The following is a 13,135-nucleotide window of genomic DNA, read 5'->3' on the forward strand; positions in this document are numbered from 1 at the left end:
GACCGGATCCAAGATCCCAACGAAGCCATGTCTCGTCCCGCGTTCCCAGATACGGCGCCTCCCTTGCAAAGAGGGCGCGCGGCACCTGGGCACATGAACCTCCTACACGGGTCATTGAGCGTTCATGCGTGTCTGGTTCCATAACATCCCCTAACCCCGGTGTCTATATCCCGATACCACCAGTTCCGGTCTTTCTTTAGATGCAGTTGAATTAATTTAGAGAAACACATCTCCTCGGCCCCTTTCCTTCACACAAGGTCGTTTTCGAGAATGGGCGAGTTGCGACGCTTGTCTGATCTAGTGGTGGGCGGCGTGGGTCTCGCCGTGGTAGCCGACGATCTTGAAGCGGCCGATCATCTCGCCGACGGTGAAGAAACCGAGGCACTCGGCGGCGACAACGGCGCCGGTGGCGACGGTAGCGGTGTTGATGCGCGAGGCGACGTTGGCGGGCTTGGCGGCGGCGGCGGCCGAGGCAGCGGAGCTGGCAGTCGCGGAGGCGGAGCTGAGGAGGCCGCTAGGGTTCTTGAGGGAGTTCAGGGCAGTCTGGAAGTAGGTCTGGAAGGTGGAGACGGGGCTACGGATGACGGTCAGATACTGGAGAAGGCGGGAATCGCTTGTCCGGAAGGCTTACGGAGGAGCCATCTTCTGGCCGTGGAAGACAATCTTGGAGAGTTCGAGGCCGACGCGGGAGTAGTAGACGACCCAGGGGACTTGTCCTATACGGGAGATTGCGTCAGCAATTGGCTTCGTATAAAGCCGCGGAAAACGCATTGCGATGCCGTCTCCGAGTGCTCTGATGTTGCGCTCGAGGATATAACATACTCTCGATGAAGTTGATAACCTTGCCGGTACGGCCACCGACCTTGCCGAGGGCGCTCACGGCACCAGAGATGGCGGGACCGGCAGCGCTGGCAGCGCGGCTCAGGCCCTGGGCGGCCTTGGCGGAGTACTCGCTGGCCTTAGCAGTGGCATCCTTTGCGGCATCAGCGGCCTTCTTGGTGGCTTCGGAAGCCTTCTTGGTGGCATCGGCGGCAGCCTTCTGGGTGGTGGTTGACTCGCAGCGGACGGCAATGCGGGAAGGGAGAGTGCGGGCGGTGGACCGCATCAGCGGCCTGGCGAGGGCGGAAGACATTTTGAGGAATTCGGATAAACCGGTGGATCTGGAACTCGGGACGGAATGGATCGAATTGAACGGCTCCGGGGACGAGAGGGGAGCTTCGTTGGCGGCCAATTGATGGGAGAGGGGGAGCGGTTGGTGATGTTGATTTTTGCGTGAGGAAAAAAAGAGCTCTCTCTGTCTTCCTCCGACCTCTCGGAAGATTTCGCTTGTGCTGTTGTTGCGAGCCGGACAAGTGGCCCGTGCGCAAGGTGCTGGCAGCAGTTTCTTGCACCAAAAAAAACCAACTGCTTACCTTAGGTCAACCGCCAACGGCAACCGTCAGGCGTCAGGTACAAGGGCAGGCAGGCACCTCAGGCGCGACGGCCGGCCCAACGGGCTATGCCGCTTCATGTCTTGGCCAATCAGAAGCGGTATTTGCCAGGGATGTGGGGGTCTTTGAATGGGTGGAAATTGTACATGAAGGGAGATAACCTTGACAAGAACGGGGATTATGTGATGGACCTGCTTTCCTTAAGAGTTTCTGTTCATTTTTTTCGACTTCAACGCAGCTTACCCAGGTATTCATGTAATTGCTTCCTTCACATCGACATCATCACTTCTGCATCAACGAGAGCCACAATCACCTCAGCATCACGCAACTTGCCTATGAATACCACGAATTCACCACACACACCAAAGTTGAGACACAATATTGGGAAATCGTCTCTATAACTATAAATGACCAACCATGACACCAAATCGCCATAACCGCCGTATTATGCCCAAAACACCAACCCTTTACCCGCCCTTTAGTCCAAGCTCTGGATCATAACCTTGATGGCTCCCGTCTTGGGGTCTCTGGCTGCCTCGAAAGCGTCGAGGGCGTTCTCCAACTTGAACTTGTGCGTCACCAGCTTTTTGAGGTTGATCACGCCGCTCTCAACAAGACGAATGGCACGAGGCCACGTGTTGCAGTAGCGGTACTGCAGCTGGATGTCGACCTCGCGAACGCTGGCACGCATGAAGGGGATGTTGATCTCGTTACGGCCGACGCCGATGATGAAGACCTTTCCACCAAACTTGCACGCCCAGATGGCCGACGCGATACTGCTCTCCACACCCGTGCACTCCATGGCCACGGCCGGCTCAATGCCCCCGAAGGACTCGACAATGCGCTTGGCCTCCTCCTCGGCCGTGCCGCGCCCGACCTTATGGGTGATGGCCGACGGCACCAGCTCCTTGGCGAAAGCCAGACGGCCGTCATCGATGTCGGTGACAACCAGCGGGCACGCACCGGCCGCCTTGGCGCAGAGAAGAGTGATCAGACCGATGGGTCCCGCACCGCAGACGAGGACCGGATCGCCAAGACGAACACCGGCACGCTGCATACCGGCGAGGGCGACGCTCAGCGGCTCCAGCATCGCACCGTCCTCATACGACATGTTACCAATCTTGTGGCACCATACGGCCGGGTGGTTGACGTATCGCCGCAGAAGGCCCGGCACCGGCGGGGTGGACAGGAACTGCACCTTCTCGCAACCGTTGTAGCGACCAGTCAAGCAGGGCTCGCATTCGTTGCAGATGACGTTCGGCTCGACGGCAACTCGGTCGCCGGGCTTGAGGTGGGTGACGCTGGGGTGGACGGCGATAATCTCACCGGCCGACTCATGGCCGAGAATGTGGTCGCCATCGACAATCATGGGTCCGATGCATCCGTGCTTCCAGAAGTGAACATCGGACCTGTACATCTGTCAGCTTCTCTCCTCGTAACTTGTCGGGCGACTCTGGCTCCTGCGAAGATGCTTACCCGCAAATGCCGGTGCTGCGGATGGCAATGGTGACCTCGCCCTGCTGCAGTCCCTCTCCGGCCTGCACAGCTTCCAACTTGGGCTCGGCATCGTTGATCCAGAGATCGTGTGCGGGGTTGGTGAAAACACCAATGTTGGCCTTGGATGGCTTGACGGCGCCAACGGACGCAGGGGTCTCAACGGCTGAGGGAGACATTGTGAGATCCGGGTGCTTGTGTGCTGTACGTGTGTGCGCTGGTCTATTCAGTGCCACAGAACGAAGACGGGACGGCTGGAAGAAGCGAGAAGACGGAGGTGAGGGAGGGACAGAACGAAGCAGGGCAGGGCAGGGCGAAGCAAAGCTCGAACCTCTAATGCGGTCTATCGGCGACTGGGCACGACTGGATATATACCCTTCTTCTTTCTTCACAGGATTTGCGGTCAATGGCCGGGCCAGCTCACAACAAGGTCTCCGGGCCCGTCGATGTTTTAAGAGCAGCCCCTCCTCTCGAGGGGTCGAGGCGAATAGTTAACCCCAGTTCCCCACGTCGCAACGTCACGCAGGGTCGAAGCTTGTTGGCAGGGGGTGGGGTGCTGCCGCTATGTGGGAATTGTTCGGTCGCTGTAAGACCGATTTTTTCTCTTTGCGACTTCCCGCTCCAATCACGATGTCCATCTTCACCCGACAACCACCTTTTGCCCCGCGACACGATCATTCAGACGCCTGGCGACACTGAGTTGTTGATTTCTTGAAGCCGCCGGCTCGCGTCCTTTGCAGGTCCAGGCGCGCCGGGAGGGGCATCGGCCTGACCACTCGTCCCGCGGGGATTTTTCTCATTGCGTTCACGTGGTATGCAAGCCGGGGACTTCGTTGGGGTTCTGCTGTTTTCCCCCTTCACTTCTTCTGCGCTCGTTGCATCTTCGCTTGTTGTTGAGGGAGGGGGAAGCGCATCTCGCTCCACGAATCGCGACGGCGTCCGACGCAAGATCCCTTGGCTGGACACCATACTCCGTGCTTAGGCTCAACCATACCAGATCGAATTCTGGACGTCCACACCGCGCGCGCTACATCGTTCCATGCGACGGCTTACCTCGGCCGTCGACACCTACCTCTTCGATATGCGCCTGCATGGATGCGCCTGTCGACGTCTCATCCGCCATAAGGCGCATCTGAAAGCTAATTACTTTCTGAGAATTCGCTGTAGCATACGTCCGAGTTATGACACTTTGTTTGTTCCATTCTCACCCCGGGACCGGGCAATAGCCGCGCCGACGTCTAACTCCTTCCTGATGGAGGGCAACCCGAAGGCAAAGGGCGAGTTTGATAGACACCCGACACAAGCGCTGCGGGATTTCTTATCTACCGACTCTTGGTGGTGCTGTTGCACGAATGATTTTCGTCCGTCTTCCACTTTATAACATCCACCAGTCGACCCAACCTTTCGTCTCCCTGACCGCATCGTGGTATTACCCGCAATCGGGGAAAAGGCCAGGCTATACCCGCGCGCTGTCGGTGTTAGAATATCCGAGGATAAAACTCGGAACTTTCGTATTGTCGCACTTTTTTCGCGACTCTTTTCCTCGTCATGCGCCCAGAGTCGGACTCATTGGTCTTCGGCCCGCCGGGGGACGAATGGCGTTACGACAAATCGTCACGAACCTATGATCTCACCCGGGACCGGTCGCCGGCCTGGACGGTCGGCACCTCCCAGGGCCCCCCGGAGACCTTCATATCCGTGTCCCCCCACAGCACGGCGCTCGTGATTGTCGACATGCAGAATTTCTTTCTGCATCCGAGCTTTCGAGATCATCCCGCCGGTCTGGCCGCGGTGGAAAAGACGAAGGTTGTCGTCGAGAAATGCCGCGAATTAGGCGTCCAGGTATGCAGCCATTTCCCCGCCAGTCGGACTCGACGCCGGGGGACTCATCTTGCACCGAAGACACATCCCGGGGGGGAGGAAAGCTGACGGTCTAAACCTACCGCTGCCGGCAAATCCACCCCCCTTTCCCAAGAAATGGTGTGTAACGTTGATTGATGCGAGACGACGCAGATAATCTGGCTAAATTGGGGCCTGACCGACCAAGACCTCGCCGCGATGCCCGCCAGCGTCCAGCGCGGCTTCTCCCGGTCCCTCATCCACGGCGCCGCCCCGGGCGACAAGGTCCTCCGCCTCGGCCTCGGCACGGATCTCGGCGACGGCAAGGGCCGGTGCCTCGTCAAGGGGAGCTGGAACGCCGACATCTACGAGCCGCTGAAGCGGTGCGCCGAGAGGGCCACCGACGTGCACTGCGACAAGAACAGGATGTCCGGCATGTGGAGCCCGGAGCAGCCGCTCCGGAAGTGGCTGGACGGGCCCGGCGAGGAGACGCGGACTCTCCTCTTCGCCGGCGTCAACACGGACCAGTGCGTCCTGGGGACCCTCACCGACGCCTACAACGGCGGCTGGGACTGCGTCATGGTCGAGGACTGCTGCGCGACGGGGACGCCTGGGGCGCCGGAGGTGTGTCTTTACAACGTCGCCGTGAGTCAACCCCCTCTCCCACCTCCACTCGGGTCATGAATTTGGTGAATGTGACTTTTCTCTTTTGTGAGGCTATCGTGAGGTGATGGTTCGCTCACCCAAGCCGTCGCAGGGCTCGTATGGTTTCGTCATTAACAGCGAGACCTTCCTCGCGGGTACGAGTTCGTGAGAGAAGGCGTCGGTCGGCGCGGGCACATGATGGCTGACGCTTCTCTCGCCTGGCCCCGCGTTCACGATCCCAACACGATTTCGATTTCGCCCGGTCCTAGTGTCCGAAATATGTGAGAGTACGTGAGTATGCTAAAATGGGCATGTGAAGAGGCCTTATCTTTCACGAACGGCGCATGCAGTCTCGATACGAGACGGCGACCAATGGGGTGGCCAACGTGGGATGAGAAATGTCGCCGAGGGAGATGACAGAAACCCCGGTCAGCGCCGTGTTTCCATTTCACTGTCGTGTACATGTGTTCATATGTCTACTTTCCACTGATTTCGCCTCACTCACGAGCAAGAGATGCGACAAGGCTTCCCCAACTTTTTGAAGTAAGCCATCAAGGCCTGGCTTCTCACGATGTTTAGTCTTCAATCAGTCCATAGAGAACCATTATTCAAAGGCTTAAAGTATGCAATCGTTTGGATTTGCTGGACACCCCAGTCCAGAGGACACCCGGCCCAATCTCTCGAGGCAACATGTCTCATCTTGTTCTACATGCGCGCGCGCGCGCGCGCGCCGCAGTAAGCCTGCAGCCAGCCCCCACGCAACCACCACGACGTTGGTAAAACGGGCGGAACTCCGACCAACACGAAATTAGAAGAGAAAGTCAAATGAAAAAAAATGTCGCCGTCCTTTTTGCGCCTCATGGAACTCCCCGGTGGCCCCCCCAATGGCCCCAAACGTGCCGAGGCGTGCGTATTCTGGGGCGCCTGATCCTGGATACCGTGAATGCGAAATGTCTGCATTCTTACAAAGGGAAAAAGAGTGACAGCAGTTTGTGCAACGCCGCGTTGCGCCCCCAGAAACTGATTTGTAGACCCCCCCAACCATGAACGCCGAAAGATGCATTTGTACGCGCGTGTGTCGTTTTGTTTTGTGTGAGTGTATTGGCTCATTCGAGGGATGAGAGGTTTGTGTGTCGTTTGTGTGACCGTTTCGTCATCATGGTGTCCGCCAGATGTTTGCTGATGCTATCTGCTTTGAGTGGAAGTCGAAGCTTTCGTCCGAAAGACTTTCAACCGCTGATGATGTTGACGTCGCCTTTGCAGATGCCGTATGTGCAGCAGATCTCGGGGCTGGCTTGGTTGTTGAGGATGAGATCGCGTTTGAACTGGAAGAGAGGTCAGGAAACTGGTGTTTGTGTGGTGTTAGTCGAGGGACACGAACGTCTGGGCATGGCAACGGTCTGGCCTGGACCGCGGCGCTGAGAGAGAAGACGGCGACGGCGGCCGCGGAGACAATGGCGTACAGCTGCATGTTTGAAGGTGTTTTGGTGTAAACGGTTATGAGATATCGAAGAAGTGAGAGATGCGGAATGCTGGGCGTGTCGAGAGATAGCGAGGGGCGAGAGACAGTAGGCCGAAAGCGAGTGAAGAGACGTTGGAGGAAACGGCCAAGAGTCTGATATAAAGCCCACGAACACGCCCAGGTTGCCGATGGAATGCTGCGATGGGGAAAGTAGATCGGATGACGGCCTGGCGGGAAGGCTGGTCTTTTAATAATACGGGCAAACAACAAATGTAAGTGAGCTGCAGTGAGTGATAGGAAAGCCTGACGGGAACCATGGGTGACGGCGTTAGTCCGCGCCACACCTCGCAGCTTAATTGCCCCGTGGGTACGAGATACCCTTAGTCCATGTCCATCTCCCTTCCCTGGCGAGCGAGCGATCGATCTAGCTGGGGATAGCTCGCGGACGTTGGAGACTCGAGGTTCCGGAAGGAAACAATAGACTAGAGCAAGGGACGAAGTGCGCTGATTGCGCGCATGTTGTGTGTGTGTGCTTCGAGACTACTTGTACACTACCCTCGAATCTAAAAATTCGTCAATTCTAACGTGCGTTACTGAGACACGGCAGCTTTGCCATGTCGGACGCGGAGCGTTATCAACGATGACAGCTGCTATCTGCCACCGCTCGCGGGAGCAGACATGTACCCCGTTCTACAGGCAAAGGTGGACGGGGGTCGCGAGTGATTGCCAAGCCGCTGATGATCTACCATCGTGGGACTATGGGGATGTAGGGTGAGGAGGGAGGCGGATGACGATTCAGCCACGCGGGGACATTATTTGGTCGAACCGAGACCCCAAAGTAAGGGAAACAACGCTAATGGGTATCGTTTCCGAACAGGTTCTTGGGAATGGCTAACAATCGGCGGGGACCGAGAATGTTGGAAACATTGTGCCTTGTGCCATTAGGACGAGAGGTAAGACTAGGGTGATGAGCGGCTTAGCGCAGGTTTGGTGGGGGGAGCTGAGGCCACGAGAGCTGTGACGAGGAAATGAGGCGCGGCAGAGCCGATAGAGGCGTTGGAAAAGGTAAGACAAGAATAGAAACTGTGGCTGAGAGGGTAGAAGACGTAATTGGAAGTCGACGGCGACATTTGTTGCCCAGAAAGATTTGAAGTCATGATGACTGAGCTGACTTCAGCCCTACTGCAGATAGGGAATAATTAATCAGTCATCGATGATGTTTTGTTCTGTTTCCTTGCGTTAGAGTATCTTAGTCTTGCAGCATGTGCTAAACATCAGACGACTGAAAAACAAAGTCTGAGTCGTGGCTTCGTCCGATGTTTGTTTTTTTCTAGCTTGCGTCTTGGACGGGGGTTCGTGGGTTTCGTGCGTCGAAAGAGTCAGGAAACTTCCTCGTGTCTTCGTGAGCATTGAGTGTGATCTTGCCGTCCAGAACAACTTATGGCCGGATGCGAAGGTTTGCGCTCTCCTAACCGTCTTCTGGGTGCCTTCATCGTGCCGAGTCCATGCAACAGGCCGACCGCAAACGGCGTCGTCCAACGTGCTGAGCAGTGAACAGCAACGTTGCCCTGAAAGGCCGAGCCAATAGCTGCCGGTGTCAGTGCAAAAGCTCGGACTGGTGTCTCTAAAATTGCTTCTGATTGCCCAGAGAGTTGGAAGGGAGTATTCGGTATCGGACGACAGATTGGGTCTTAGTTCCCTGCGTTGATGGAGTTTCAGGATGTAGATGAGCGTGTGCAACGACGAGCAGGCCGGAGGATGGCAGGTCTAGACTCGACTTGGCTCCCGACAGGATCTTGCTTCAAGATCTGCCCCGGTTGCTGTCAATCAAGAGATACCGACGCTGCTGATTTTCCCCGCCGTAACATTGCCAGCGATCATGCCGTGCTCTGTGTGCGATAAATTCGTACGGGTGTACGACTTGTACTTGCTCATTGAGCTGTCTGGCGTGCTTGCGAGACATGGTGCGGGATGCAGTCAGACTCCAGGTTGGTGTTTGTGAGTGACCTCGGTGTCATGTCTTGTCTTGATTGTAGGACACCGGGAGAAAGGGCCCCTTGCCGTCGAGTCTTGTAAATCTGTGTCTGGGGCAAGATCTTGGGAGCTTGGCGAACTGGAAGAAACAAGGAAAAAAACGAAACAGGGTGCCAGGTGATGTTGTCTGTTGAGGACTCGGAACTTGGATAATCAGCGCGCGTGCGTCAAGCGCGGGTCATTCGAGGTTGGTCCGGGTTTCTAGAGGTTGTTGGTCCTTGGAAAATGGGAGCCGCATTCTTCCCAAAGGCTTCTATTGTTTGTAAGGCATGTCTCAGTGCCATTGACGAAGACAATGTGGAGTATGAAAACCAGGCCGGCAGAGGAATGTGCGGCGATGTTGGCTTTCGATGGTCCAACCCAACCTCCAGACGTCGTGGGAGCAAGTCCGATTTATCCGTTTCATCGTGATGGATGTTTGGGGAAAGAACTCTGAAGAATGTCAATTGCTTCTTCGGTATAGACATGCCAACCACGGGAAGCAATGTTCATGTGCAAAACTATTTGTTGATGCAAGAAGGATTGGCGATAGGGGCTCCCGGGCAGATCTACTGACAACTTCCACGGCGGAAGGAACCGTCTTGCCTGAGCACCGCCACAGGCATCGACTGTGGCTGCCACTGTTATGACCCTGGTTCTTGAAGGCTAAGCTTTATGGGCACGAACCCTGACCTGGAAGCCGTGGTTAGCTTCGTCTTCCTCCTGTCTGTCCAGATTTGCGGCGGATTCCTATCACCAATAGTTCAATTTGGTTTGATAGAAACATCGACTAATGACTGAACGAAGCCCAGTTCCTAGCTTGGATCGGGGGTTTTCCTCTTGGCATCCCAGCCCTTCATTGATTGCTTCGATGAAAGCAAAATGATCATCAATCTCTCACTCCATGCACTCGGCACTGCGGCATGCCATTCGTCCCCATTGCGGGCACCCTGCTCTCTTCACCATCCAATTGCAAACCTCCCAATTCCCTATCTAATCGCGGACTTCCATCCGTGAAGATAAGGAAGAAGTCTTCCAGAAACCCTCGACTCTTTGACCTTACGTACACTCACTACAGCGTCGCAGGTTCACGGACTTGGCCGCATGCTCGCGTGGGCAATCCCGCCTTATCTACTGCGCCTATTCTCTTGGCTCCGTGGAGGAGAACTTGGGGTAACGTGCGGGATCGAGCGAACATCACGACTAGCCCCTGGGCCCTCACCCTCAACGAAGAAGACATCGTCAACCCACGCAGCCGGGAGATTCTCAGTCCTGACCTGCCCGAGAGAGATCTGCTCAGTTCCGCAAGTGTCGCCTGACGGCCTCCATTCCCACCAAAAGGGTTTTCAACACCAAAACTCGCCATTGGACGAAACCAACCCGGGAATCCCGAATTCGCCTCTCTGCCCTTTTTCTAGCTCAGCTTTGAGACTCCAGTGCGGTCCCTCCTTTAACGGACCTATTCCATACGGCTCGCAAGTGCCGGCTTACTTCCGGGCCACACCAGATTGCTCTCAGGGACGCGTCGGTGGGGAATCGTCAACGATTCTTCAATGCCGCGGTTCCTTATCTTTGATCGCTCCATCTCCCCCCACCAAGGTTTCGCGTCAGAACATGCTGCTTGGTGTGTGCTTTTCAGCGAAAAAATGGCTGCATCTCGAGCCCGGAAATCTGGGTACTGGCCATCCCGTAGAATTCGCGCGCGTCTTGCCTTTGCTGATAAGGGCTCCTCCACTTTCCGCTGCGTGTGAATATTACTATTACTGCCCGGCTCGCCACTATGTGACTTTCCTTTCGTCCAATCTTCGCGGACCTGTCCTTCCCCTCACTGGTTGCAAGTGTCTTCGAAGTATCTACACGTCTCACCTGTCGTGGTCTTGCGCCGTTTGCGACACGTTCGACTCTCGTTCCCTAGACCACTACTGGACCAAGACATGAACTTGCGGTGACAACTCATACGAACCAAGAGGACCAAGGAGACGGGGACCTTCCCAAGTCGAAAAGATGGCGATATTCGAATCCAAAAGCGACGTCGAGTCGAACGGCGAGAAGAAGGATGTGTCTCGCGGCTACGTAGGGGCGGCCGGCGTTCACCAAGAGGACTTCGCGGCGGGAACCAGCACGTATGCGAAACTCCAGAGGTTAGCGGGCAAATTCGGCGTCGAACAGCGAGGCATTGAGAGGGTTCCGGAAGACGAGCGGATAAACGACACCATCGCCAACGTCGGGACGCTGGTAAGTCTCGCCGGCCAATGAGACCCGAAATCGAGGGGCGCTTTTCTGACCAGCATCGCGTAGTGGTGCAGCGCGAACATGGTTGTGTCTAGTTTCGCCATCGGCGTCCTCGCCATCCCGGTATTCAACCTCGGCTTCCTCGATACAGCTCTGACGATCATCTTCATCAACGCTCTCGGCATCATGCCCGTGTGCTTCTTCTCGACTTTCGGTCCCAAGTTCGGTCTCCGGCAGATGGTTCTCTCTCGCTATTGGTATGGGTACTATGCGGTTAAACTGAGTATGTGATGACGAGTACCTGTTGCTTTACACACGATGCCACTAACACGATCGTCCAGTTGCCGTCTTCAACATCCTCGCATGTCTGGGTTGGTCTTCAGTCAACACCATCGTCGGCGCTCAACTCTTCCATGCCGTGAACAACGATATGCCAGGATGGGCCGGCATTCTTGTCATCGCCATAGCGACTCTGATTATCTGCACCTTTGGTTACCGGATCGTTCATACTTACGAGCGGTTTTCTTGGATTCCATGCTTCATCATCTTCCTCATCGTCCTCGGCGTCTTCGCTCACTCGGGCAAGTTCAACAACATGCTACCGCTGAACTCGGGCCCTTCCGAGGCGGGCTCTGTCCTCAGCTTTGCTGCGAGTGTATTCGGCTTCGCCACTGGATGGACGTCTTGTGAGTCTTACACGCAACTTCCGTCAAAAACACAGCATCTTGAAGATCTAACCAATTGCCTCAACAGACGCCGCAGACTACACCTGCTACTACCCGGCCTCCACCCCGCGCCTGCGCGTGTTCCTCGTCACCTTCACCGGCCTCTTCTTCACCCTCTGCTTCACCGAGCTCCTCGGCGCCGCCGTCATGACCGCCAGCGTCCAGGACCCGGTCTTCAGCGAGGCCTACTCCGCCTCGGGCATCGGCGGCCTCCTCGCGGCCGTCCTCGTCCCCCGCCTCGGTGGCTTCGGCCAGTTCTGCCTCGTCGTCCTCGCCCTCTCCATCATCGCCAACAACTGCCCCAACATCTACTCCGTCTCCCTCTCCCTCCAGGTCCTCTCCCGCCACACCGCCCGCGTCCCCCGCTGGGTCTGGGTCTTCGCCGGCACCGCCGTCTACATCGCCATCAGCGTCCCCGGCTACGACCGCTTCGAGGCCTGGCTCGAGAACTTCATGCTCATCATCGCCTACTGGCTCGCCATCTACGAGGGCGTCAGCGTCACCGACCACGTCCTCTTCAAGCGCGGCATCGCCGGCTACGACATCGACGACTACGACGTCCCCTCCCGCCTCCCGCCCGGCTTCGCCGCCATCACCGCCTTCCTCATGGGTGTCATGGGCGCCGTCCTCGGCATGTCGCAGACCTGGTTCACGGGGCCCATCGGAAAGCTTGCTGGCGGCGCGCTCGGCGGCGACATCGGGTTCGAGCTCGCCTTCTTGTTTGCGTCTGTTTCCTACGCTATTCTGCGTACGGTTGAGAGGCGGATTTTCAAGAGGTAGCTTTTGGGGGGAAGGCTACGAAAGGAGGTGGTGTATGATATAGAAAGAGACATTTGTATACTTGAAAGGGACGGAGGCGGAGTGGTGTTGGCGTTATGGGGTATTTTGATCCTGTCATTTGAGAACGTGAAATGCCTACAGATTACGGTCTGTATCCGCTATCTAGTTGAGCATTTTCAAGGCGGAGCTTAGAAAAAAGTATGCTTCAGAAATAATCGACGCTGTTTAGATTTCATCGTGAATCTCATAAATCGCTCTGTCCTGGAACCAATACAATTCTGCAATTGATAACGTGTCGACACCGCGTGACAGCCTCACGAAGAAACACGCAGACACACAACACCATGAGCCTAGATGCTTGGTATTGAATGGCTTCAGATGAAGTTATTCAGCTCTGAGTAACTAGGCATCGGATTCCATTGTATCTCGCAAAGAGATCTGTATGTCTTGACAGGCCCTCAAAATACGTATCACAACAACCCCAGTGACTCGGGACTAACGGATACAATATGAAA

The 13,135-nt window shown here is 56.1% G+C and overlaps 4 protein-coding genes across 4 annotated transcripts; 2 read left to right on the plus strand and 2 right to left on the minus strand.

Annotated features, from left to right (window-relative positions):
• Window positions 1–297: 297 nt before the first annotated feature.
• On the minus strand, window positions 298–1,132 carry CkaCkLH20_12893 (ATP synthase subunit g; the record flags this gene model as incomplete). Its single annotated transcript, XM_038895604.1, has 3 exons — window positions 298–574; window positions 632–716; window positions 823–1,132. The coding sequence occupies 3 exons, from the start codon at window positions 1,130–1,132 to the stop codon at window positions 298–300; spliced, it is 672 nt and encodes a 223-aa protein (XP_038739057.1).
• Window positions 1,133–1,908: 776 nt separating this feature from the next.
• On the minus strand, window positions 1,909–3,103 carry CkaCkLH20_12894 (alcohol dehydrogenase GroES-like domain-containing protein; the record flags this gene model as incomplete). The annotated part of the gene is made up of 2 exons (XM_038895605.1): window positions 1,909–2,839; window positions 2,907–3,103. 2 exons carry the CDS (start codon window positions 3,101–3,103, stop codon window positions 1,909–1,911), a joined length of 1,128 nt encoding a protein of 375 aa, XP_038739058.1.
• A 1,369-nt stretch (window positions 3,104–4,472) lies between these two features.
• Window positions 4,473–5,577, plus strand: CkaCkLH20_12895 (uncharacterized protein; the record flags this gene model as incomplete). Its single annotated transcript, XM_038895606.1, has 3 exons — window positions 4,473–4,766; window positions 4,938–5,408; window positions 5,521–5,577. 3 exons carry the CDS (start codon window positions 4,473–4,475, stop codon window positions 5,575–5,577), a joined length of 822 nt encoding a protein of 273 aa, XP_038739059.1.
• Window positions 5,578–10,887: 5,310 nt separating this feature from the next.
• Window positions 10,888–12,620, plus strand: CkaCkLH20_12896 (NCS1 nucleoside transporter; the record flags this gene model as incomplete). Its single annotated transcript, XM_038895607.1, has 4 exons — window positions 10,888–11,118; window positions 11,182–11,398; window positions 11,457–11,801; window positions 11,869–12,620. The coding sequence occupies 4 exons, from the start codon at window positions 10,888–10,890 to the stop codon at window positions 12,618–12,620; spliced, it is 1,545 nt and encodes a 514-aa protein (XP_038739060.1).
• Between the last annotated feature and the right edge of the window lie 515 nt (window positions 12,621–13,135).

The sequence above is a fragment of the Colletotrichum karsti genome (assembly GCF_011947395.1).
Source record: "Colletotrichum karsti strain CkLH20 chromosome Unknown Scaffold67, whole genome shotgun sequence".
Lineage (NCBI taxonomy): Eukaryota > Fungi > Ascomycota > Sordariomycetes > Glomerellales > Glomerellaceae > Colletotrichum > Colletotrichum karsti.